At 42.8% G+C, this 25,155-nt stretch overlaps 1 protein-coding gene across 1 annotated transcript in view; it reads left to right on the top strand.

The window, feature by feature from the left end:
* Positions 1 to 25,155, top strand: part of MTHFD1 (methylenetetrahydrofolate dehydrogenase, cyclohydrolase and formyltetrahydrofolate synthetase 1) — a 121,559-nt gene that overhangs the window by 37,209 nt on the left and 59,195 nt on the right. The window contains exons 9-18 of the mRNA XM_060754319.2: positions 2,822 to 2,949; positions 4,577 to 4,674; positions 6,513 to 6,686; positions 8,236 to 8,372; positions 10,076 to 10,122; positions 13,054 to 13,161; positions 13,275 to 13,349; positions 17,565 to 17,667; positions 22,765 to 22,841; positions 23,972 to 24,112. Of these exons, the coding sequence (XP_060610302.2) occupies positions 2,822 to 2,949; positions 4,577 to 4,674; positions 6,513 to 6,686; positions 8,236 to 8,372; positions 10,076 to 10,122; positions 13,054 to 13,161; positions 13,275 to 13,349; positions 17,565 to 17,667; positions 22,765 to 22,841; positions 23,972 to 24,112 (1,088 nt within the window). The remainder of the gene's footprint in view (positions 1 to 2,821; positions 2,950 to 4,576; positions 4,675 to 6,512; positions 6,687 to 8,235; positions 8,373 to 10,075; positions 10,123 to 13,053; positions 13,162 to 13,274; positions 13,350 to 17,564; positions 17,668 to 22,764; positions 22,842 to 23,971; positions 24,113 to 25,155) is intronic.

Below are 25,155 nucleotides of genomic sequence, written 5' to 3'. Positions count from 1 at the left end.
CCTGTTTTTATGAATTTAGCACCAAAACATCGCAATGTATTGAAACAGCTGCGGATCCGGGCGGGAGGCAGACTGCGTTGGATAATACAAAGCGTTGGATGAGTGAAGGTTGAATAAGCGAGACTCCACTGTATTGTAGTTGGGAATAAGGACCGCTGACAGACAAGTCAGTGGTTTGAATCTGGGGAGAGCGGGTTGAGCTCCCTCTGTCAGCTCCAGCTCTCCATGCAGGGACATGAGAGAAGCCTCCCACAAGGATGGTCAAACATCAAATATCTGGATGTCCCCTGGGCAACATCCTTGCAGACAGCCAGTTCTCTCGCACCAGAAGCGACTTGCAGTTTCCCAAGTTGCTCCTGACACGGGCAGGAAAAAGCCTTCTATGCCAAGCTGTAGCTAAGTTGAGTTACCAAATCCTGCTGCCAGTTTGTTGGCGACAGCAGCTACCGCTGCTATGGAGACGCTGACTATTTATCTGAAACTTCAAAAGAGGAGACAGTAATTTAATAGTTTCAAGAATGAGTCGCTGTGTTTTGTGTGTGATTGAGGCAGCAGCAGAAAACAAACCAATGTTGGCATAAAATACATTTTAAAAAATAAATACAGGAAGTAGAATTTTTCGCATGGAATGGATTATGTGATATCCAATTAAGCATGTTGTTAGCTGTATTTTGTAATTATTTTTAATAAGGGACATCATTTTTCTTTAAATGATATCCCCTATTAATGCTTCAGTAGTCACTGCTTGAGATCATCTAGAAAGGAGTGGGAAATGTCTCCAGTATTTCTAAGTTCACCTCTCTTGTAAAAAGGGATAAACATTTTGCATGGCTTTGGATGTTTTATGTGTGCGCACATACATGTATATGATGAAAAGCTGATGTTTTGGAGCTTTCATTGTGAGTAATTTGAGTAGAGATTGGAACAGAGGTTGAAAAAAGTTACTTTTTTGTAACTGGTTATAACTAAGCTCCCTGGTGGTGCAGCAAGTTAAACCGCTGAGCTGCTGAACTTGCTGACTGAAAGATTAGCAATTCGAATCTGGGAGCAGAGTGAGCTCCCACTCTTAGCCCCAGCTCCTGTCAACCTAGCAGTTTGAAAACATACACATAATAGTAAATCAATAGGTAACATTTCTGCGGGAAGGTAATAGTGCTCCATGCAGTCATGACCTTGGAGGTGTCTACGGACCACTCTGGCTCTTTGGCTTAGAAATGGAGATGAACGACACACCCCAGAGTTGGACACAACTAGACTTAATGTTAGGGGAAACCTTTACCTTTCTTTTATATTGCTTAGGGCACATGTGTCAAACTCAAGGCCTGTGAGCTGAATCCAGTTCGCCATGTCATTTTATGTGTTCCTCCAGATACTGGATTACAACTCCTGTATTCCTCATCATTAGGTATCACGACTAGAACTGATGGGAGTTGGGATGCAGTGACATCTGGAAGGCTGCAGTTTGTTCTGTTTGGTCAGGAGAGTGGGGTTTGAATTTAGGTTCAAGGGTTGTGGATATGATGCCTGACTTTATAATGTCCCTTAACCTTTCTGCAATCTCCGAGCCACAAGTGCTGTTTGTTTGCGATTCCCATCATCCCCAGACCACATGGCGGATAATCAAAAGTGTTGGGAGTTGTTGTTCAATAATATCTAGGGACCCAAATGGGGTAGAACCTAAAGAGCACTAACCACTATGTAAAAAAAATCATAGTTGACCTTCTGTATCTATAGATTCTTCATCCATGGATCCAACGGTACATTGAAGGCAACCATCAGGCTGATGTGACACCCATGGCTTAGGGCAGTGGTTCTCAACCTGGGGTCCCCAGATGTTTTTGGCCTTCAACTCCCAGAAATCCTCACAGCTGTTAAACTGGCTGGGATTTCTGGGAGTTGTAGGCCAAAAACATCTGGGAACCCCAGGTTAAGAACCACTAGCTTGGGGGATTCTGGTGTTGAATTCACTCAAACACTAATTTAACTAGCAAACTAGAATATCCTCTCACACCTCCGCTGCTTGTTTTTCCTGAGGAGGAAACACAACAAAGAGTGTTTGGTTGGTGTTTTCCCTCCCTTATGCTTCAGAAAAGTACTTATTTTCCAAGGGTTTGTTCAAAGCAAGTTTGGGAATCATGCAGACCATTGGATAATTCCAGACTGCAATTTCCAGAAGCCCTAGCCAACCTAGCCAATGGTGAGTGATGCTGGTCCTTGTAATTCAGCAACATGATGGGGCGCACAATAACCTTAGCTAGAGTTTCATGTAGGTTAATGTGGCTTTGATAGGTCTGTAATCTTTAGACCATAGTAATCAGGGAATCCTATTGGTATGCCTATGCCTGCAATTGGATTGAAGCAAGAAGTATCACTGGTTTCTTAGCATTAAATGCAGAATTATTCATTACACCCTAGTTTCTCTCCCTCGCAAATCCCAAGATTTTTGCTGCCTGACAAGTGCTTAAAGAAGAGCTTATACCATCGTCTTAACAGCAGTGAGAAGCCTGCAAGAATCTAAGCAAACTCTATGCTTTTAGAAAACGTTAATATCCTCGAGAGGCATTGCTCACCCCTCATCCGAGTAAATGGTGTTTATTTGACAGCTTTTCAACAGTGCAATTTTAGCAAAGAAAAATACTAAAGAGAAGAAATCCAAGTAATCTATTATGTCGCCTTAGTGTAGCTAAGAGATTGTTTTTTGTGTGTTTTGCAATTGAAGGATAATCCTCATCTTCTGGGCATTTTGTTCCCCTTCTTCCTATTGGCTTGAACTCAGTGAGTTTCATCTTTCCTCCATCCCCTTCTTATCTCTCTCTTGCAGACAGCACAAAAGCCAGTGGGAAAAGGGTAGTGGGAGACGTGGCTTACAGTGCCGCAAAGGAAAGGGCCTCTTTCATCACGCCCGTGCCCGGCGGTGTCGGACCAATGACGGTTGCCATGTTGATGCAGGTTTGTGGGTGCACCATTTCTCCCCTTTTTGTGAAATTGTGGAGTTGGAAAGCATCCTATGGCCATCAGGTTGAACCCTTTGCTCAATGCAGCATTTCCAGCTAAAGTAGTGGTTCTCAACCTTCCTAATACCGTGACCCCTTAATACAGTTCCTCGTGTTGTGGTGTCCCCCAACCATAACACTATTTTTGCTGCTACATAACTTTAATTTTGCTATTTTAACGCCATTCAAGTCATTGTATCTGAAACCACCTAGGTCAGTGATTATCAATCTTTGGTTCCCCAGATGTTTTGGCATACAACTCCCGGTTTACCAGCTGTTAAGATTTCTGGGAGTTGAAAGCCAAAATATCTGGGGATCCACAGATTAAGAACCACCGACCTAGGTTGTCTTCTTTCAAAGGTCCAAACAGGTAAAAGTCAGAAGGGGCCAAATCATAAAACATTCTTCAAGCGATGATGGATTTCCTTAGGTGTACAACCTTCTTTTGCCAGAAATTCAATGGTGATTCTTTCTTTTAGCTTCAGATCCATGATTCTAATCAGTCCATCAGAGAAAGAAAAAGACTATATCAGTAGAGTAAGGTTACTTCTATCATATCATGCATAGATAATCCAGTAGCTGTGAAAGAAATAAAAGTTAGAGCGATGGAGGCATTTCTTTTTGACCCACCCTCGTATATTTTGTTCTCCATACTTCTTATCATCCTCATTGTACTTCTCAGTACTTGTCTTTACTCTTCTTAAAACAAGGCGCTACATGTAGTACTCCAGGTGAAACTGAAATAGTATAAATTGTAGTGGGAATATTACTTTGAATCCAAGGATGCATCTACATCAGGCATGGGCAGACTTCAGCCAAGTGTTTTGACCTTCATCTTCCACAACTCCACAATTCTGGAAGGCTGTTAGGAATTGTGGGAGTTAAACTGCAAAACACCTGGAGGGTCAAAGTTTGCCCATGCCTGATATACACTGTAGAATCAATCCAGTTTGACACTGCTGTAATTGGTTTGTTGTAGGTTTTTCGGGCTGTATGACCATGTTCTAGAATCATCCTCTCCTGATGTTTCACCTGCATCTGTGGCAAGCATCTTCAGAGGTTGTGAGGATGCTTGCCACAGATGCAGGCGAAATGTCAGGAGAGAATGCTTCTAGAACATGGCCATACAGCCCGAAAAACCTACAACAACCCAGTGATTCCGGCCATGAAAGCCTTCGGCAATACACTGCTGTAATTGCTATGACTCAATGGAATCATGGGAGTTGTAGTTTGGTGAGGCACCAACATTCTTTGGCAGAGAAGATCCAGTGAAGCTGGAACTCCCATGTTTCGAAAGCACTGAACCATGTCAATTACAGTAGTGTCAAAATGCATTAATTCTACAGTGTAGACACATTCCATGTCAACTTGATTTGAGCACAGTATTTTAACTGCTTACACTATGCTGCTTGTAAAAAATGGAAGGTAGAAGCAGTTTTTAAAAAAGCAATACAATCAAAAAATACATTCCCAAAATGTCCCAGGCTGCAAAACAAAACAAGACAATATAATAGCGTATTGATTAACATGCCATGCTGATTTTTTTGTGATCAATCTCTCTTTGTTTTAAAATATCAATTTAGAGCACAGTGGAAAGTGCCCAACGTTTCTTGGAAAAGTATCAGCCCGGCAAGTGGAATATCCAATATAATCAGCTGTGCCCTAGATCTCCTGTTCCAAGGTGAGTAACAGCTGAATTGAAAAGGTTGTGGGTGAAAATCTAATCTCATTTATTATTCTGTCCTTATTCTTTCTTTACCTTAGCGCACCTAGCTGTATCTGCATGATGTAGTTGTACAAATTTGATACAAGATATGGTTATGAACAAAAAAATGTCTGGCTATACATTGCTGTTGCCTGGAGAGTTACAATTAATTCCGATTTAGCAAAACAAAAAGAGCATTGGGGTAGATTTGACCTCACAGCAAGATATATAGATATAAACACACACACACATACACACAGGTACATATATACATATACAAATAGAATCATAGACTTGGAAGAGACCTCTTGGGCCATCCAGTGCAACCTCTGCCAAGAAGCAGGAAAATTGCATTCAAAGCACTCCCAACAGATGGCCATCCAGCCTATGTTTAAAAGTACCCAAAGAAGGAACCTCCACCTCTGGGGCAGAGAGTTCCAGTGCTGAACAGCTATCACAGTTAGGAAGTTCCTCCTCATGTTCAGGTGAAATCTCCTTTCCTGCAGTTTGCAGCCATTATTCCATGTCCTAGTCTCCACGCCAGCAGAAAACAAACTTGCTCCCTCCTCCCTATGACTCCCCCTCACATATTTATATATGGCCCTCATCATGTCTCCTCTCAGCCTCCTCTTCTGCAGGCCGAACATGCCGAGCTCTTTAAGCCACTCCCCATAGGGCTTGTTCTCCAGACCCTTGATCTTTTTAGTCGCCCTCCTCTGGACACATTCCAGCTTGTCAACATCAGTTGTGGTGCCCAAAATTGGACACAGTATGATTCCAGGGGTGGTCTGACCAAGGCAAAATAGAGAGGTAGCATGACTTCCCTTGTTCTAGACAGTATTCTCCTTTTTATTCAGGCCAAAATCCCATTGGCTTTATACGTTGCCACATGACATTGTTGGCTCATATTTAACTAGTCCACACGCACACAGTAGACACTTGCATTTTTGATAAGCTAGTGTTCTATTCTTACTTATGGATACAATCATGGACAGCAAACCATGGACAGAAGGTTTGTTCTTTTTGCCCAGAATTTTTTTTGTGGTAAGTTGATTATAACGTCAGCATTACGATTTGTTTTGCCCTCGTGACAAGCTAAAAAGAAACCCATAGTGTATTCCAAGGTGATCCCAAAATTGCTTCATAGTTTATTTTGAGTTTTATTGTGGAAGGAGACATTACAAAGTTGCATATTCTGCTGGAATTTCATATTATGATAATATATAAATGAAAGATACTTTGTTTGGTATTCTGTCTTGAGTGGGATCCCCCAGCTTAACTGTTGTGTATTGAAAAAATAATTTGAAAAATTAAAAATTACTCCTTTTTAAGTTTCTAAAACAGTAGCATTGGGGTTAAAAAATTCCCATAAAAATCATAACTCATTGCCACATCCACTTTTCTTTTGTTTTGATTTCTAATTCAGTGGGGATTTTTGAAGTACAGAACACCCATAAAATATCTGTGTTTATGTATGTATGTGTGTGTGTATACATGCATGCACACACACACACTGACAGGCTTCATCCTGAGACTAGCTTTTGTGAGTATTTGTAGAGCTCTAGTGTGTCACCAAACTACAACTCCCAGGAGTCTATGGGATGCGCCACGGCAGTTCATAGAATTATAGAGTCATGTTGAATCATAGCACTTTCATTATGTAATGTGAATGCCTTAAAAGATCAATCTGGACATACGTTTTTCCAGTGCCAAGTGTGAATAAGGCATACAGAGTTTTCACCCAACATTAGATAGAAAATGTCCTTTAACCTTCTCCCAACTATCTTCACCACTTGCCCTTTGTTCATTTTCAGTGATATTGAAGTGTCGCGGTCATGCATTCCCAAGCCCATTGGCCATCTGGCTAAAGAAATAGGCTTACTCTCCGATGAGGTGGAGTTCTATGGTGAAAGCAAAGCTAAAATTTCGCTGTCAACATTGCGGCGCCTCAAGGACCAACCGGATGGCAAATACGTTGTGGTAACTGGGTAAGTTGTCTCAGTACTTTCTGTGATCCCAATAAGTAGCTTAGGGCTGAGTTAGCTTGGGAGGAGATTGCAAACTTGGCTAATGAAACAATTGAATGCCATAGCTTTTTAGTTTAAAGCAGGTAAGGAAAATCTCCATCCCAGGGAGCACATGCAGTCTTTGTAGACATGCTGTGTAGTCCTTGGATCCCTCTGAACCTGAAAAAAAAAAACCCTAGGATTAAAGAAGGGGAATTGTATCCTTAGAGCAGTGTTTTGCAACCTTTGGTTCAGGTGTTTTGGACTTCATCTCCCAGAATCACTGACAACTGTCTAAGCTGACTGTGGCTTCTGGAAGTTGACATCCAAAACCCAGAAGACCACAAGTTGCAAACCACTGCTCTAAGCAATATACAACCTTCCAAATGTTGTTTTAGGGGGCTTTCCCCCTTACAAAAGCATAAATAATGTTCTTTTCAGAAAAAAACCCAAATGAACTTCTGATCACAACTGTTTTTTGAAAATTTGCTATCTTGCTTTATTTTATTTGCTATCTCTTGATGATGGGGAAACTTTCCTTGGTTTAACTCCTGTCAGGAATAGAAAAGCTCACATTCCTGCTTCAAGGGGCCCTTCCACACAGCCCTATATCCCAGAATATCAAGGCAGAAAATCCCACATTATCTGAGTATTGACTCAAGATAACCCAGTTCAAAGCAGATATTGTGCCTTGATATTCTGGGATATAGGGCTGTGTGGAAGGGCTCCTAGTCCTAAATACTGTATATCAGTTAGGCTTCCCAAGAGCTTGGGAAACAGGCAGTTGCAACCCCTGTTTTTCCTGATGTACGTAATTATCAAAGGTCTTCCCTGGAAACCTCCAGGAGGAGTGATTCACCTTTTTGACTAAACCACCTTGTTCACTGATTAATATGCCACTCTTAATTTTTCAAATCTAGGAGTGGAATTCCAGCTGCTTGCAGTTTGCAATATGCCTGATTTTTGTTACTTTTGTCATTTTTGGTTGTCTATGGCCCCTTCCACACAGCTGAATAAAATCCCACATTGTATGCTTTGAATTGGAATATATGGCAGTGTGGTCTCAAAAATTCCAGTTCAAAGCAGATATTTTGGGATTTTCTGCCTTGATATTCTGGGATATAGGGCTGTGTGGAAGGGCCCTGTGTGGCCTCCAGAGATCAGAGAATTGACCTCCAGACTTTCTAGTTTGAGCCATCCCGGTCACTCCATAGAGTTTGTTATGCCCCCCCCCCCAATATTGGTTGTTGGGATATGTATTACAAGAATGATTTTTAGTCTGTCTGATATGATGGCCTGGCAGTTTCCCCTCAATGTACCAGGGAGTAGCAACAGGTCTCTGCCCACTGGCATTTTCCTTTCTTTCCTGGACACTTTCTGTTGACCAGCAGCCAATGGACTGCCACAGGTCCATGAACCACTTTGGGTATCACTGTGTTAGGAAATATCTTGTTTATAGCATTATCACTTTGCTTTTTAAGAATATGGATTTTACTAAAGTCCACTCCCCTTTCTTTCTTTTTAAATACAGTATAACACCCACACCGTTGGGAGAAGGGAAGAGCACCACGACAGTAGGGCTTGTTCAAGCCCTGGGAGCTTACCTTGGTCAGAATGCATTTGCCTGCGTACGGCAACCTTCCCAAGGACCTACATTTGGAATTAAAGGTATGAAAAGGCAAGAGAGGTGCATGGTGGAGAGGAATGGCTTGTTTTGCATGCAGAATCAGGTTTGATTCCTGGCATCTCCAGGTGTCCAGGGTTCAGGATCTAACAGAGTAGTTTCACTGATCGAATTACTTTCATTAGTAGAACGTAATGCATTAATTTCCCCTTCTCATAGTGCCATAGCTACATGCAAAACATTCCCCAATAGTCTAGGAGACATTCAAGATTTGGAGTCTGGATTGAGAGAAAGAAGATGGGAAGAAATGGTGTGCCCTTATTTCGACTTGGTAGAATAGTATTAGGAAGTTATGTATTGGTGCATGGAAAACGTTGTGTTTATTAGAAAAATTAAGGTGAGATATGGTTGGAGAGCCCAGTGGCGCAATGGGTTAAAGCGCTTGGCTGCTGAACTTGCTCCCCAGGTTCAAATCTGGGGAGCGGCGTAAGCTCCCGCTGTTAGCTCCAGCTTCTGCCAACATAGCAGTTCAAAAACTTGCAAATGTGGGTAGATCAATAGGTCTGACGGGAAGATAAAGGTGCTCCATGCAGTTATGCAGCTCTCGGTCCCACCGGCCTCGCAAGCGCGCCTGGTGGGGACGAGGGACAGGGCCTTCTCGGTGGTGGCCCCGTGACTCTGGAACTCTCTCCCTCTGGAGGCCAGAACCGCCCCATCCATCCTAACATTTAGGAAACGGGTGAAGACGTGGCTGTGGAGTCAGGCCTTCGATGAATGAGACAACACCATAGGACCCTGGATGGAAGTTGATGTAGATCCATCTTAATAGGACGACTGACCACTGTAGTTTTATATATAGTGTTTTAAAAGTTGTTTTTGTAATTGTGATATATGATATTTTAATGAGTGTATATGTTTTTTTTCTGGCTGGAAACCGGGCTGAGTCCCTCAATGAGGTTGAGAAGCTCGGTATAGAAAACTGTGAAATAAATAAATTATGCTGGCCAGATGATCTTGGAGGTGTCTATGGATAACGCCGGTTCTTCAGCTTAGAAATGGAGATGAGCACCACCCCCAGAGTCAGACACGACTAGACATAATGTCAGGGAAAAACATTTACCTTTACCTATGGTTACATATGCCATGTTTACTAACCACAATTAAGATAAGGGATCTTTTGGGAGGAGGCGAAAGCTTACAATATTGGGAGTGACTTGTGGTAAGCTGAGTATTTTAATTAGATTTTTAAAAGTCCACTGTGAGTGGCATTTGTGCAGTCAGGAATATGAGGGAGCAATGTTGCATTAGAGTTAGTCAATTAGGACTAATCAGGATTTAAATGTGTTAAATGAGACTTTTTTGTGATGCATTGAACTGGTACTCAATAAATTGCTTCTTATGCTTTGCACTTGCGTTTCTGAATGCATAACGCAAACACTACAGAGCTCTGGAAAGGCTGTTTTATCCATACTGTAAGTAAATAATAACCATTATTTAAATAAAATTTTCTGCTATTTCATAAAATAGCTTATATAAATGTAGTAAAATATATAATCTACTCCCATTTCTGTTAATAGGATGCAAAAGATTTGTGGAGTAAATCTCTTGTTTGGCACTGAGCTCACTAAGGAAGATTTGGTTTTGTAAAAAAAAAATATAAATCCCCCCTCTACTTAAAAAGATGCTCAGGCTATTAAGTATTTGAAATATGATGGTTTAAGTCTTTGTGCTATCTGTTGTATTACAGGTGGTGCTGCTGGAGGTGGTTATGCTCAGGTTATTCCTATGGAGGAGGTAATATTCACATTGATTTTATTTGATTGCTCCTTAAAGATTAGTTCTAGGCATTGTGGCTTTAAGGCAGGGGTCCTCAAATTATGGCCCGGGGGCCGGATACGGCCCTCCAAGGTCATTTACCCAGCCATCACCCAGGGTCAACCTAAGTCTGAAACGACTTGAAAGCACACAACAACAACAATCCTATCTCATCAGCCAAAAGCAGGCCCACACTTCCCATTGAAATATTAATAAGTTTATATTTGTTAAAATTGTACTTCATTTTTATTATTGTATTGCTTTTAAGAGGGTTTTTTTTGCACTACAAATAAGATATGTGCAGTGTGCATAGGAATTCATGCATGCTTTTTTCAAATTATAATCCGGCCCTCCAACAGTTTGAGGGACTGTAACCTGGCCCTCTGCTTAAAAAGTTTGTGGATCCCTGCTTTAAGGCATGGCTTTGTTGTTCTAGAGTGGCCTTTTGCAATCTTACAGCCTGTAATCATGCTGGATTACAAGTCCAGCCATGCCTAACCAACATGACCATTAGGGATGTTGGGAGCTTTGGTCCAACATATCTAAAGGTGATCAGGGATCTAAGGAACCTAGTTTCAGGTCACAATTGAGCTATGGAGATGTCCTCCGCTCATTGTTTATTTATTTTGTGTCAAAAGCATTGCATAAATAAGTATAAAACTGATAAAATGGAGGGAGCATAAGTGACTAAAGATTTTTTGACCAAAAACGGGCAACAGCAACTGCATTGTCTGTGTCTTTAAATGATTCTTCCTCTGTGCATGAGGCAGGGCATTGTGGGCAAGCATACAGATGTGGAGATGTTTGGTTTGATCCGCAGTCGCACAAGGTTGAGGATTCTTGTAGGTAGTGCCATTTTGCAATATTGTCTTTTGATCTACCAACTCACTGGAACACCTCAGCAAGCGAGAGTCCAAAAGTGGCAGGCTCAAACCCAGAACATCAACCAATGGCTGATAACAAATGAGAGAGTCCCCCCTGGGCACACAGAGGACTGGGCAACTTGGAAGGCGCTGAACAGACTGCGTTCTGGCACCACAAGATGCAGAGCCAACCTTCAGAAATGGGGCTACAAAGTGAAATCCTCAACATGCGAGTGTGGAGAAGAGCAAACCACTGACCACCTGCTGCAATGCAACCTGAGCCCTGCCACATGCACAATGGAGGATCTCCTTGCAGCAACACCAGAAGCACTCCAAGTGGCCAGATACTGGTCAAAGGACATTTAATCAACTACCAAACTCCCAAACTCTGTATTTTGTCTGTTTGTTTGCTTTGTTCTGTTAATTTGACTGGTTGACCTGACACAATAAATAAATAATCTACCAACTCCACTTCTGAGTCTGTTGAAGCACTTCCAAGTTCATAGAATCATAGAATCAAAGAGTTGGAAGAGACCTCATGGGCCATCCAGTCCAACCCCCTGCCAAGAAGCAGGAATTCTTAGTTTGTTCCTGGAGGAAGACCCTCGTGGGGGACCATCCAGTTGGATTTCCTGGTTTTGCTGCCCAGAGAGATACTGTTTGTATCTGCTCATTTTCAGAAAACTAGAATATAAATGATATCTGTAAATAAATAGAAAATGATAGGCAAAATGTCCATGTTCAGAGGAAAGTATCCCTCTGAGTGCCAAGGGAAGGTTGTAAACGTCATGTTTGTGAGTGAGTTGCCACTGTTGAAAGTAAAAGGGGTGAAATCATGGGTGGGAAATATGCAAACTCCTACGTGGAGCGCCTCTTTTGAGGTCCCTTTGGGAAGGAAAAAAACTATGCTGAAAATTTTAGTCGCCCGTCCAGAGGAGGGCGACTAAAATGACCAAGGGTCTGGAGAGCAAGCCCTATGAGGAGCGGCTTAAGGAGCTGGGCATGTTTAGCCTGAAGAAGAGAAGGCTGAGAGGAGATATGATAGCCATGTATAAATACAGGGTTAGTCAAAATGCATAGGCCAATAAGCCATTCAATTGAATGGCTTATTGGCCTATGCATTTTGACTAACCCTGTATGTGAGAGGAGGCCACAGGGAGGAGGGAGCAAGCTTGTTTTCTGCTTCCCTGGAGACTAGGACGCGAAACAATGGCTTCAAGCTACAAGAAAGGAGATTCCATCTGAACATGAGGAAGAACTTCCTGACTGTGAGAGCCATTCAGCAGTGGAACTCTCTGCCCCGGAGTGTGGTGGAGGCTCCTTCTTTGGAAGCTTTTAAACAGAGGCTGGATGGCCATCTGTCATGGGTGATTTGAATGTAATATTCCTGCTTCTTGGCAGGGGGTTGGACTGGATGGTCCATGAGGTCTCTTCCAACTCTTTGATTCTATGATTCTATGGAGAGTTCTCTTCTAAAATACACATCTGCCTTACCCTTAAATAGCCATTTTGGAATACTTCAAGAAGCACCCCAAGATAGTCATCATGTGATACCAGTTTTGGAGAAAAGGCCAGGTTTGCATAGCAGGAACCCAGATTGGTTAGAGAAAGTGGTATAGAAATAGTTGCCCATTTCTGTCTCAAATGGACATTTGACTGAGTCGTCATTGGCACAGTTCTCAAACAAACCTCAGAATATGAGACCTTGTGCCGTATTAAGAAATCTTAGATTGGACCAAAAATATCCTTGCTACTTATTATTTTAACTTCAGTAAGTTCTGCAAAACTGCATCATTGTGGTGAAGGATTTCTTACTTTCTCTTTTCTATCTTTTCTTGTCTTACCTTTTTTTTAAAAGGAAGGTACATGTCTCTCACAAATTAAAAAGCAGTTCTCCTTTTTTCCTCCAGGATATTTGCTATTAATATTTTTCTCTCTATGTCTGCCTTTCTCTCTGTGCCATCATAGTCATATTGGGGATTTAATGAGATTTTAATAAAGGGATTGGAAGTGACTGTTCAAATACTCCTCATTCTCTCCTCCGTAGTTTAATCTTCATCTCACGGGTGACATCCATGCCATTACTGCTGCTAATAACCTGGTCGCCGCTGCCATTGATGCCCGGATCTTCCATGAAGCAACACAAACTGATCAGGTAATACCGTAAACTTGATGCCTTCCCCTCGGAGGAAAGGTGTCTTATATACCATCAATTTAAGTGAGACTTCCTTGGTGAAATGCTGTGATTCATCTCTCTTGCCTTTGAAGGCCCTCTATGCTCGCTTGGTTCCTTCCATCAATGGAATGAGGACGTTTTCTGATGTCCAGATTCAGCGTCTGCAGGTGAGCTATGGCTTCTTTCCTGCAATTCTCTCTACTCAGAGATTTGAGTAGCCCTATGAGCCAACATGGGTTCTAAGATCTGTGATTGCATCTCCATCTATGAACTGGCACGAACTCTAAGATCCTCCGGGGAGCCAATCCTCTCACTTCCACCACCGTCACAAGCACAGCTGGTGGGGACGAGGGAGAGGGCCTTCTCGTTGGTGGCCCCCTGACTTTGGAATATTCTTCCCAGGGAAAATAGGCAAGCCCCCACACACCTGCTTGTCCTATTTTGTTGGATTCTTTTCAGTTTGTGAAGCCCGAGGATGTGGACAAGATACTTGGAGGAATGAGGCCCACCACGTCCATCCTAGACCCCTGCCCATCCTGGCTTCTGAAGGAGGCCAGAGGGGGATTGGCTGAGTGGGTAACGGTGGTGGTGAATGCCTCCCTTCGGGAAGGCAAGATTCCAGCGAGCCTAAAACAGGCTATTATAAAGCCGCTGTTGAAGAAGCCATCACTGGACCCCACCAAATTCGAAAACTTTCGGCCTGTTTCCAATCTTCCCTACTTGGGCAAAGTCATGGAAAGCGTGGTGGCCTCACAACTCCAGGTATTCTTGAGAGACACGGATTATCTGGATCCGGCACAGTCTGGTTTCAGACCGGGACATGGTACCGAGACGGTCTTGGTCGCCTTAGTGGATGATCTGCGCCGGGAGCTAGACAGGGGGAGTGTGTCCCTGTTGGTGCTCCTGGACCTCTCAGCGGCCTTCGATACCGTCGACCACGGTATTCTTCTGGGGCGCCTTGCAGAGATGGGTCTCGGGGGCACTGCTTTGCAGTGGCTCCGGTCATTTCTGGAGGGCCGTACCCAGAAGGTGTTATTGGGGGACTCCTGTTCAACACCACAGCCTTTGACCTGTGGGGTTCCTCAGGGCTCCATCCTGTCCCCCATGCTGTTTAACATCTACATGAAGCCGCTGGGTGAGATCATCCGGAGTTTCGGGGTGCGGTGTCATCTGTACGCAGATGATGTCCAACTCTGTCACTCCTTCCCACCTGCTACTAAGGAGGCCGTCGAAGTCCTGAACCGGTGCCTGGCCGCTGTAATGGTCTGGATGAGGGCGAACAAACTGAAATTAAATCCAGACAAGACAGAGGTACTCCTGGTCAGTCGCAAGGCCGAACAGGGTATAGGGTTACAGCCTGTGCTGGACGGGGTCGCACTCCCCTTGAAGGCGCAGGTTCGCAGCTTGGGTGTGACCCTGGACTCGTCGCTGAGCCTGGATCCCCAGGTTTCAGCGGTGACCAGGGGAGCATTTGCACAGCTCAGGCTCGTGCGCCAGCTGCGCCCGTATCTTGGGAAGTCTGACTTGGCCACGGTGGTACACGCTTTGGTCACATCCCGCCTCGACTACTGCAACGCTCTCTACGTGGGGCTGCCCTTGAAAACGGCCCGGAAGCTCCAGCTAGTCCAGCGCGCGGCAGCCATGTTGTTAACAGGAGCAGGGCGTAGGGAGCACACAACGCCCCTGCTGTCCCAGCTCCACTGGCTGCCGATTTGCTACCGGGCCCAATTTAAGGTGCTGGTACTATCCTACAAAGCCCTAAACGGTTCCGGCCCAAAATACCTTGCAGACCGCATCTTGGCCTACGAGCCCACGAGGACCTTGAGATCATCCGGGGAGGCCCTTCTCTCGATCCCGTCTGCCTCACAGGCACGCCTGGCGGGGACGAGAGAGCGGGCCTTCTCGGTGGTGGCCCCCCGGCTGTGGAACGCCCTCCCTGCTGAAGTTAGACAGGCGCCCTCCCTTATGGCCTTTCGTAAGAGCCTGAAAACATGGCTCTTCGAGTTGGCCTTTAACTGAGTGCTATATCTTGGCAATGATGACCGGAATGGACCACGACTATGAGACTGACTATGACCCATGATATGACGAAGCGGATTTTTAGTATAAGTATATGTCAAGTAGTAGTAGCATGTTATGTATTGTTCTGATTACTGTAAATTGTCTTTTCTATGTTGTTGTTCACCGCCACGAGTCGCCCCCTGGGCTGAGAGTGGCGGTAAATAAGTGCAAGTAATAAATAAATAAAATAAATAAATAAATTATCCTCCTTTAATGGGGATTTGAAAACCTGGATGTTCAGCAAGTATTCGAGACTGATTAGTCCCTAGATACTCATGCCCAATCCCTAAGTCGCCAGATAGTACTCTGTTTTGCACTTCATCCACTTCCCTGAACCTATGGTACGCTATTTGCACTATCCCTTGCCCAGTCCTTTTATAGCTTGCTTGTGCCCATTTTAGAAATCTTCATTGTTTTTGTTGAACCTGGTCTGATGGAGTTCCAATGTAATCTGTTCTATTTTGTTATGTCTAGTCTGTTCTATCTTGTATTTTGTATGATGCTCCTATTTTAATATGTTTTGTTTTATTGATTCTTTTTGCTTTTACCTTTTGTGGACTTCTGTCCCACCTGTAAGCCACCCCGAGTCCCTTTGGGGATATAGTGGAGGCATATAAGAATAAAGTTATTATATTGTTATATCTGTCTCTGGCACACACATGCTCACAGACACAAAACTTCTTGTATACAACCTGCAGTCTTGAACATCTAACGTGTTGGGAAATAAAGTCAAGAGTAATCCCTTTCTGTTGAGACAAATCTAAACCCAAAATCCACCACAAGCATGCAAAGCTGCTGCCTCATTCAGCAGCCCTTCAAATATACAGAGCTATATTACAAACTATACATATACTGCAGGCAACCCATTCCATCCTACTCCCCTAAGATTTTGGCCACAGAACTTAAAATTAGAATCTCCTTTACCATTCTTAATTTACATCCCTTTCAGTGGGAAAAAGGACAGATTTCCATACTCGGTCTTCGAGGTCTTGTTTGACCATGGTTTTCAGAATCTCCAAGCAAGCAGGATCACTGAAGTTGAAGTCCGAGTCCTGCCCTTATGCTGTCTGAGGGACCCTTCTATATAGTTATCATTATTGTCATTATTATTATTATAAGATACAAAGCAAGATTAGTACACAGCAACCAAGATCACTATACTGGATTTTGTATTTGCTCACTCATTGGACACTTCCCAAGTGTCTAGGACTGTGTGATGTATCGGCGAATAATTTGTGCAGAAAATAATAACTATAATAATAATTGCAATCCCAGGCAATAGCAGGATCGATTAGAAGCAACTGTAAAAGCTTACACGATATGAGGATTTAAAGATAGAACTGCAAAGACTCTGGCACAAGCCATTCAAGGTGGTCCCAGTGGTGATCGGCACACTGGGTACAGTACCTAAAGACCTTGGCCTGCACTTAAAAACAATCGGTGCTGACAAAATCACCATCTGCCAGCTGCAAAAGGCCATCCTACTTGGATCTGCCCACGTTATTCGCTGATACATCCCACAGTCCTAGACACTTGGGAAGTGTCCAACATGTGGTCAAATACAAAAACCAGCATAGTGATCTTGTTTGCTGTGTACTAATCTTGTTATGTTTCAAAATAATAATAATAATAATAACAACAACAACAACAACAACAACGACACTAGGGAAGTGTCTGATGTGTGATCCAATAAAATAGCCAGCGTAGTGATCTTGTTTCCTGTGTACTAATCTTGTTAAGTTTCATAATAATAATAATAATAATAATAATAATAATAATAACAATAACAATAATAATAATAATATTGAGACTTGGGAAGTGTCTGATGTTTGATCCAATACATAGTGATCTTGTTTGCTGTGGACTCACCTTGTTGTGTTTCAAATAAGAATAATTATACCAAACAATAACAGAAATAATAATAATGATAACAATATTAATACTACTACTGTTACTAACGTTCATTTGTTTCCTATCTCTCCTTATTGTTCAAAGTGGAGCACAACACAGTCAAAACACATCATCGCCATAAACAGGGCTTCTGCTGAGGATCTTAGATTTTGTGTTGGCTTATATGGGAAGGGGCAGCTGCAGATATTTTGACCCCAAGGCATTTAGAACTTTTCTAGATTAAGACAAGTTACTTGAGAAGCTTTGTTGGTTGCAGTAAGCTAGTTGTCACCCAGTTTTTCTTGCAAAGCCCTCATTGTTTTTCTCCTTCTCCTTTTTGCTCCTATAATTTTTCCTTAAAGGCTCATTTTCTGTAATGGCTCATCTTCTTATTGTTCTCCTCTGCCCAAACCCCTTCCCTTCATCCTCAGAGGCTGCATATTAAGAAAACAGACCCAGAGGCTTTGACGAATGATGAGATCAACAAATTTGTGAGACTGGATATTGATCCAAGCAGCATAACATGGCAAAGAGGTAACAGAGTAACAAACATGGGAAAAGAAATCGAAAGATGATCAGAAGGGAGTGCTGTGGGAGGTTTCTGTTATATGGATGCGTGGGAGGGTGGATTAGAGCTTTCACAGAAATCTTACCGATCCACTCCTTGCCTTCAGATACTTTTCAGGATTTAATACTGGATAAAATATGACTGTCTGTTGATAACGCTGATGAGCACCCCCACCCCCCCGAGATGGACACGACTAGACTGAGTGTCAGGGGAAATCTTTACCTTTTTACCATATTTATATCCTGCCCTTCTCACCCCGAAGGGGGCTCAGAGCGGCCTTACAGATAGGCAACAATTCAATATCATATAAACAAATAATCAATTAAAAATAAACAGTTACATTAAAATCATAGAATTCAAACATCTTAGCAAACATTTAAAAACCACACAGTCCACACACACATATAAGGCGAATATGCATTGCTTTTTACACAGAGAATGACAACAACATACAATATACAGACACAGGGAAAGACCTCTGGAGGCGATGCTCAACTCCGGCCATTTTGGAGATACTCTTGCTCCATTTTTCCATGCCAAGGATCCTGTCGTCCGTAGACATCTCTGATAGTGTTGCCTCATGCCTGCATGGGGCACACTTTTACCTTCCCGTCGAGGTGGTACCTATTGATCTACTCGCATCTCATGCTTTTGAACTGCTAGGTTGGCAGAAGCTAGAGCTGACAGCAGGAGCTCATCCTGACTACCAACTACCAAAATATTTCCTGCAGCTAGTCGTTTAACCCTCTGTGTTACCGCGGCTACTAAATTGCATTTTCTTCTTTTAATTGGAGACTTGGATTTCCTTTTAATACTGCAACTATATTAAGTCTGTTTTAATGTTCACTTTCTGAATACTTTTAGTTGTGTGTTTTTTTAAAAAAAAATTAAGTTATTGTGAGTCTCAGTTTAGGGAGAAAAGTTGGATGATGATGATGATGATGATGATAGAGAAAAAAGAGGAGGAGGACTTGAAAGCTTGCATTCCTCTTGTGGAATATTAGATTGACCTATTAAAGTAATTGCCTCCCTTCCGATTTTGTTTGAGCTGCCATCTCATCCCTTGCCATGCTTAGCTTGCTTATCCTAATTGCCACGCATATTGTCTTGGAGGAGTCACTGAAGAAATAATTTCAAACTGATCAGTAGGGAAGTAAACTACAAAGTGGCAGATAAAGTTGCACAAAAAGTAGGTCAGCCCTTATAGTGGTAATACAACCACCAAATGCCTGGCTGTTGACAGTTCAAGGAAATATATTTCTGCAAATCATTCAGCACCATACTGTGTTCAATGCATCCTTCTTCTTAGGGGGCTCTAAGTCATATCTTGCCTGGAAATTGGGTTTATCTTGACAGCAAAAAGAGATTTTGGACTTCTTTTAACATGTTCTCCTCTCAGATAAAATGTAATTCCTCTTAAATGAGATTCAAAATGTATCTGCAAAAAATTATTTTATGTATGTAAGTGCATACATTTTTGCTTTCAACATTGAAGCAGGCAGCTCTCTCTTTCTTTCTCTTCTTTGGGGAATTCTTGCTTTCGAATAAGGTTTTTAGAAGTGAATCCTACATCCAAGGCAAAAAAAAAAGTGCAAATGAGAAACCCTTACGAGTTTCTTGGAGTCATCTGTAGATGCTGCAGAAACACAGCCAAAGGGGAGAGATAGGAAGAATGTGGCCTTTTAGAAATTGGTGCACTAGAACAGCGTTTCTCAACCTGGGGGGTCAGGACCTTGGGGGGGGGTCACGAGGAAGGTGTCAAAGGGGTCGCCAAAGACCATCAGAAAACACAGTATTTTCTATTGGTCATCGGGTTCTGTGTGGGAAGTTTGGCCCATTCTATCGATGGTGGGGTTCAGAATGCTCTTTGATTGTAAGTGAACTATAAATCCCAGCAATTACAACTCCCAAATGTTAAGGTATATTTCCCCAAACTCCACCAGTGTTTACATTTGGGCATATTGAGTATTTATGCCAAGTTTGGTCCAGATCCATCATTGTTTGAGTATTTGGATGTAGGGGAACTACAACTCCAAAACTCAAGGCCAATGCCCACCATACCCTTGCTCATGGGAGTTCTGTGTGCCAAGTTTGAATCAATTCTATCATTGGTGGAGTTCAGAAAGCTCTTTGATTGTAGGTGAACTATAAATCCCAGCAACTTCAACTCCCAAATGACAAAACCAATTCCCCCCAACCCCACCAGTATTCAAATTTGGGCATATCTGGTATTTGTGCCAAATTTAGTCCAGTGAATGAAAATATATCCTGCATATCCGGTATTTACATGACAATTCATAACAGTAGCAAAATAACCGTTAGCAACAAAAATAATGTTATAGTTGGGGGTCAACACAACATGAGGAACTGTATTAAGGGGTCGTGTCTTTAGGAAGGTTGACAAACACTGGACTAGTAGAACTTCCTGGCTTTTGACTGTGTTGACTAGAAAAGGTAGAAAGTAGGAACGAAAAATCAATCTCACATAACACCCTGTTTTCTGTAATGATCAGCTCATTGCCTCTGGGAACTTTACAAAAAAAAAGAATAAAGAATATAACATTCCCTTAAATTTGTTCCTACTTATCTACAGTAGCTGATACAATGTACATTTATGAACTGGTGCTTAACTTATCTATTGGTATCTTACTTCTTCCATCCTAATTTCTTTTTCTTTTGTGTTACATTTGTTAAATACTCGATCTGCAAATAGAGAGCATCTTGTCGAAGGTTTTCACGGCCAGAATCACTGGGTTGCTGCAAGTTTTTATGGACTGTATGGCCATGTTCCAGAAGCATTCTCTCCTGACATTTCGCCCACATTTATGGCAGGCATCCTCAGAAGTTGTGAGGTCTGTTGGAAACTAGGCAAGTGGGGTTTACAACCGCCCCAAGTCGCCTGCAGACTAAGAGGGACGGTATATAAATATAATATATATATAAATAAAATAAATATCTGTGGAATAATGTCCAGGGTGAGAGAAAAAAAACTCTTGTCTGTTGGAGGCAAGTGTGAATGTTGCCATTGGCCAACTTAATTCGCATTGAATGGCTTTGCAGCTTCAAAACCTGACTGGCTAAATTAAGAGCAATAAATAACAGGAGAATTCCAGACAGGAAACAATCAGGGCCAACTAATACCTCCAAACAAAAGATCCTCCCAGGCAAGAAGCAGCCAGGCTTTGAAGCTACAATGCTATTCAATGTTAATCAAAGTGGCCAATTGCAATATTCACACTTGCCTCCAGCAGACAAGAGTCTGGACATTCTGTAGTTATATAAACCTTACTTGTCTAGTTTCCAACAGACCTCACAACCTCTGACGAGGCCTGCCATAGATGTGGCTGAAATGTCAGGAGAGAATGCTTCTGGAGCATGGCCATACAGCCCAGAAAACTCACAGCAACTCAGAGAGCAGTTTACACTTTAATTTATATACAAATTTTAAGTCATTTACAAATAATAAATAATCTGCTTCTGAATCTGACGGTTCTCGATCATTCTTGATAGCGTGGTCCTCCATGAATTGATCTGATGCCATTTTAAAACTATATCATAGAATCATAGAGTTGGAAGAGACCTTGTGGGCCATCCAGTCCAACCCCCTGCCAAGAAGCAGGAAAATCTCTCCTATTTAATCTGAAGGTCATTTCTTCATCTTGTCTCAGTGAGTTTCCCACGCTAATTATATGTCTTTTCTTGGTCCTCAATCTATCTCCAAATAGTTTTGCTGGACAAGAAAGGGAGAAAACTCTTCTCTTGTGGATGTTAATTCAGTCGTTTATTCCACATTTCACTTTCTGCTAATAATTGAATCGTCTAAGCTAAGGTTTCAAAAGAGAAATACATCTATCTAATGAGCTTCATGACTTGGCAGGCATTGGAACCTACATCTCTTTAATCCAAGTCCAATACTCTCTGATCAGCGCAACACACTGCTTTTCCTTTTCCTAGCCTTGTTTATTTTTATAGAATGAGGTGAGATTATTTCTGCTTGACCCTGATTAGAAAGACCAAGTTTACTTTGACCGCTGCAAACTTCCTTTCACCTTTTAAGACAGAGCTGGGAAACGTTTTTTGCTCCAATGTGTAGATTCAAATAATTCATTGCAATTGTGACCATGCTGTATTTACTTAGGCAATCCCTCATTGTCCGAGTGGGATTGTCTTCCAAGATCAGTGTCCTGGCGGTGGGTCCATAGGTAACTGTGGAGCTCTATTCTAGAGTCGCCTGTCTGGGCTGAAATATGCGGTATAGAAATAAAGCAAATAAATAAATAAATAAATATTCTTGATCTGCCTGTTCTCCTGTAGATCAAGGTGGAAGACGGTCATGGTTGGGATTGGCTTGACGCGTCTTCCTCTTGGCACATTTCTCTCTTTCGCTCTCCATTCGTGCATCTTCAAATTCTACAGCACTGCTGGTCACAGCTGACCTCCAGCTGGAGCACTCAAGGGCCAGGGCTTCCCAGTTCTCAGTGTCTGTGCCAGAGTTGTTAAGGTTGGCTTTGAGCCCATCTTTAAATCTCTTTTCCTGCCCACCAATATTCCATTTTCCATTCTTGAGCTCAGAGTAGAGCATCTGCTTTGGTAGACAGTGGTCGGGCATCCAGACAACTGACTGATCCAGCGGAGTTGATAGTGGAGGACCATTGCTTCAGTGCTGGTGGTCTTTGCTTCTTCCAGCATGCTGTTTGTCCGCCTGTCCTTCCAAGAGATTTGCAGGATTTTTCGGAGGCAACACTGATGGAATCGTTCTAGGAGTTGAGTGTGACATCTGTAGACTGTCCACGTTTCGTAGGCATATAGCAGGGTTGGGAGAACAATGACTGTGCTGCATTGGGTTTTTGAGAGTTTATATTCAAAAGAGCAGAGTGCGGGTTGTGTACTTCCTCCAATTTGGGCACTTAGCTTTTGAAAATGGTGTGTTGCAAACACTTTATCCTTCCAGTTAAAGCCAATGAGCATTGTCTCAGACATACTGAAAGTATGATGTTTTGTTGTCCTCTGAAGAGTTTAACCTTTTGCGTATTTCTCCATTTCCCCACTTTCTCCTTGTGCAGTGTTGGATACAAATGACAGGTTTCTGCGGAAAATCACAATCGGCCAGTCTCAGACCGAGAAGGGCTTCACCCGGACAGTAAGTGTTCTTTTTTTTTTTCTCCCTTGGGAATTTTTATCCTTGTATAAAAGCAAATCTTCACAATTGCATCTCCATCTATGAACCGGCGCGAACTCTAAGATCCTCCGGAGAGACCCTCCTCTCGCTCCCACCTCCATCACAAGCATGGTTGACAGGGACGATAGAGAGGGCCTTCTCGGTGGTGGCCCCTCGCCTCTGGAACACCCTTCCAAAGGAAATAAGACAGGCCCCATCACTCCCCTCTTTTCCTGAGAGTTTGAAGACTTGCTAGTTTCAATAAATCTTCGAGCATGACCAATGCTTGCTCAGCTCAGACACTGTCCGGACACGACCTAGCCACCTATATATAATCCTGGTCATTCTCCTAACAGGCCCCTGGAAATAGCCCATCCCTGCTTTTGTCGTTTACCTATTACAGTAATGTACCCAAATGCCGGTCACATCTTATTTCAATTTGCATCAGTCTTGACCCAGCCTTTTTAATTGTCCTGACCCATTCCTTTTCTATGCCCTAACAAATAGACATGAAGAGCAGGCAAGATTTTAATATTTATTTGTTGTTGGGTAATTCCATGCTTATGTTGCTGTTACTGTTATATTTTTGTACATGTTGTGACTCTGTATGTTCTGATGTTGTTGCTTGGAAACCGTCCTGAGTCCCCCCGGGGAGATGGAGCGGTATATAAATAAAGTTTTATTATTATTATTATTAAATAAGTCTTTGAAGAATAGGATCTTTGCCTCTTTTAAAATTGGATTAATCTTCAGCTAAGAGGTTTGTATCTCTCTAGCAGTCATGGGCAAACTTCATCCCTCCTGGTGTTTTAGACTTCAACTCCCACAATTCCTAACAGCTGGTAGCCTGTTAGGAATTGTGGGAGTTGAAGTCTAGAAGGGCCAAAGTTTGTCCGTGCCTGCTGCATACCATTTACATCCAACTGCATTCATAGAATCATAGAATCATAGAATCAAAGAGTTGGAAGAGACCTCATGGGCCATCCAGTCCAACCCCTATTGGTTCTCCGCCAGATTTTCATTATGCCCATTATGTCTGTGTTTTCATTTTAAAACCAAGTTCTCCTGCTGCTTTTAAAGGAAATGCGTTTAATTCATTTTTGCTCTTTCAGGCCCAGTTTGACATCACTGTCGCCAGTGAAATTATGGCTGTCTTGGCACTAACAAACAGTCTGGAGGACATGAGGCGGCGCCTGAGCAAAATGGTGGTGGCTTCCAGCAAGACCGGTGTCCCTGTTACTACAGAAGATCTGGTACGTTGACCAGTTAGAAGTTACTAACAGAGATTGCCTTGAATAAGAAAACCCTATTCTAAGATCATGGCATTGGAAGCATTTTCTTGGGAAATCTACAGCGTTTAATTGCTTGGCAAAGAACTCGGCAGCCAGGTTGCTAACAGGAGCAGCTCTCAGGGAGCATACCACTCCTCTGTTGAGCCAGCTCCACTGGCTGCCAATTCCCTACCGGGCACAATTCAAGGTGCTGGCATTAGCCTACAAAGCCCTAAACGGTTCCGGCCCCACCTACCTCTCCGAACGCATCTCCTCCTATGAACCGACACGGACATTAAGATCGTCCGGGGAGGCCCTGCTCTCGGTTCCGCCTGCGTCACAGGCACGGTTGGCGGGAACGAGAGACAGGGCCTTCTCGGTGGTGGCCCCTCGGTTATGGAATGCCCTACCAAGCGACATCAGACAGGCCCCTTCGTTGCTGGCATTTAGGAAGAAGCTCAAAACCTGGCTTTTTGAGCAAGCGTTTGGCTAATCAGCGCAATTGTACACAGAATGACGGTAAACTGAACATAGGAACGGTATAAGGATACGAGACTGGATCTTGGTTGCGATCGAGGCACTGTATGAATGGTTGTGTGTTTGTTATTGGGTATGCTGTGTTTTAATTGTTATTGTTGTGGTAATTAATATTGTGTAAACCGCATTGAGTCACCTATTATAGGTTGAGAAACGCGGTATAGAAATAAAGCAAATAAATAAATAAATAAACTTCTGAGTTTCATTATAGGGCTCACAAATACAGATTTGCAAACAAGGAGAATCTACTGAATAAATTAAAACTTGTGCGCCTTCTGCACCCGTACTTTGAGAAGCCAGACTTGGCCACGGTGGTCCACACTCTTGTTACATATCGTATAGACTACTGCAATGCGCTCTATGTGGAGCTGCCTTTGAAGACTGTTTGGAAGCTTCAAATAGTCCAATGAGTGGTAGCCAGATTACTCACCAGAGTGGAGTACAGGGAGCGTACAACCCCCCTGCTGCGCCAACTCCACTAGCTGCCA

This window comes from Anolis sagrei, chromosome 1 (genome assembly GCF_037176765.1).
Source record: "Anolis sagrei isolate rAnoSag1 chromosome 1, rAnoSag1.mat, whole genome shotgun sequence".
Classification (NCBI taxonomy): domain Eukaryota; kingdom Metazoa; phylum Chordata; class Lepidosauria; order Squamata; family Dactyloidae; genus Anolis; species Anolis sagrei.
Note: the sequence above shows the minus strand (reverse complement) of the source record. Positions and strands in the feature narration are given on the sequence as shown.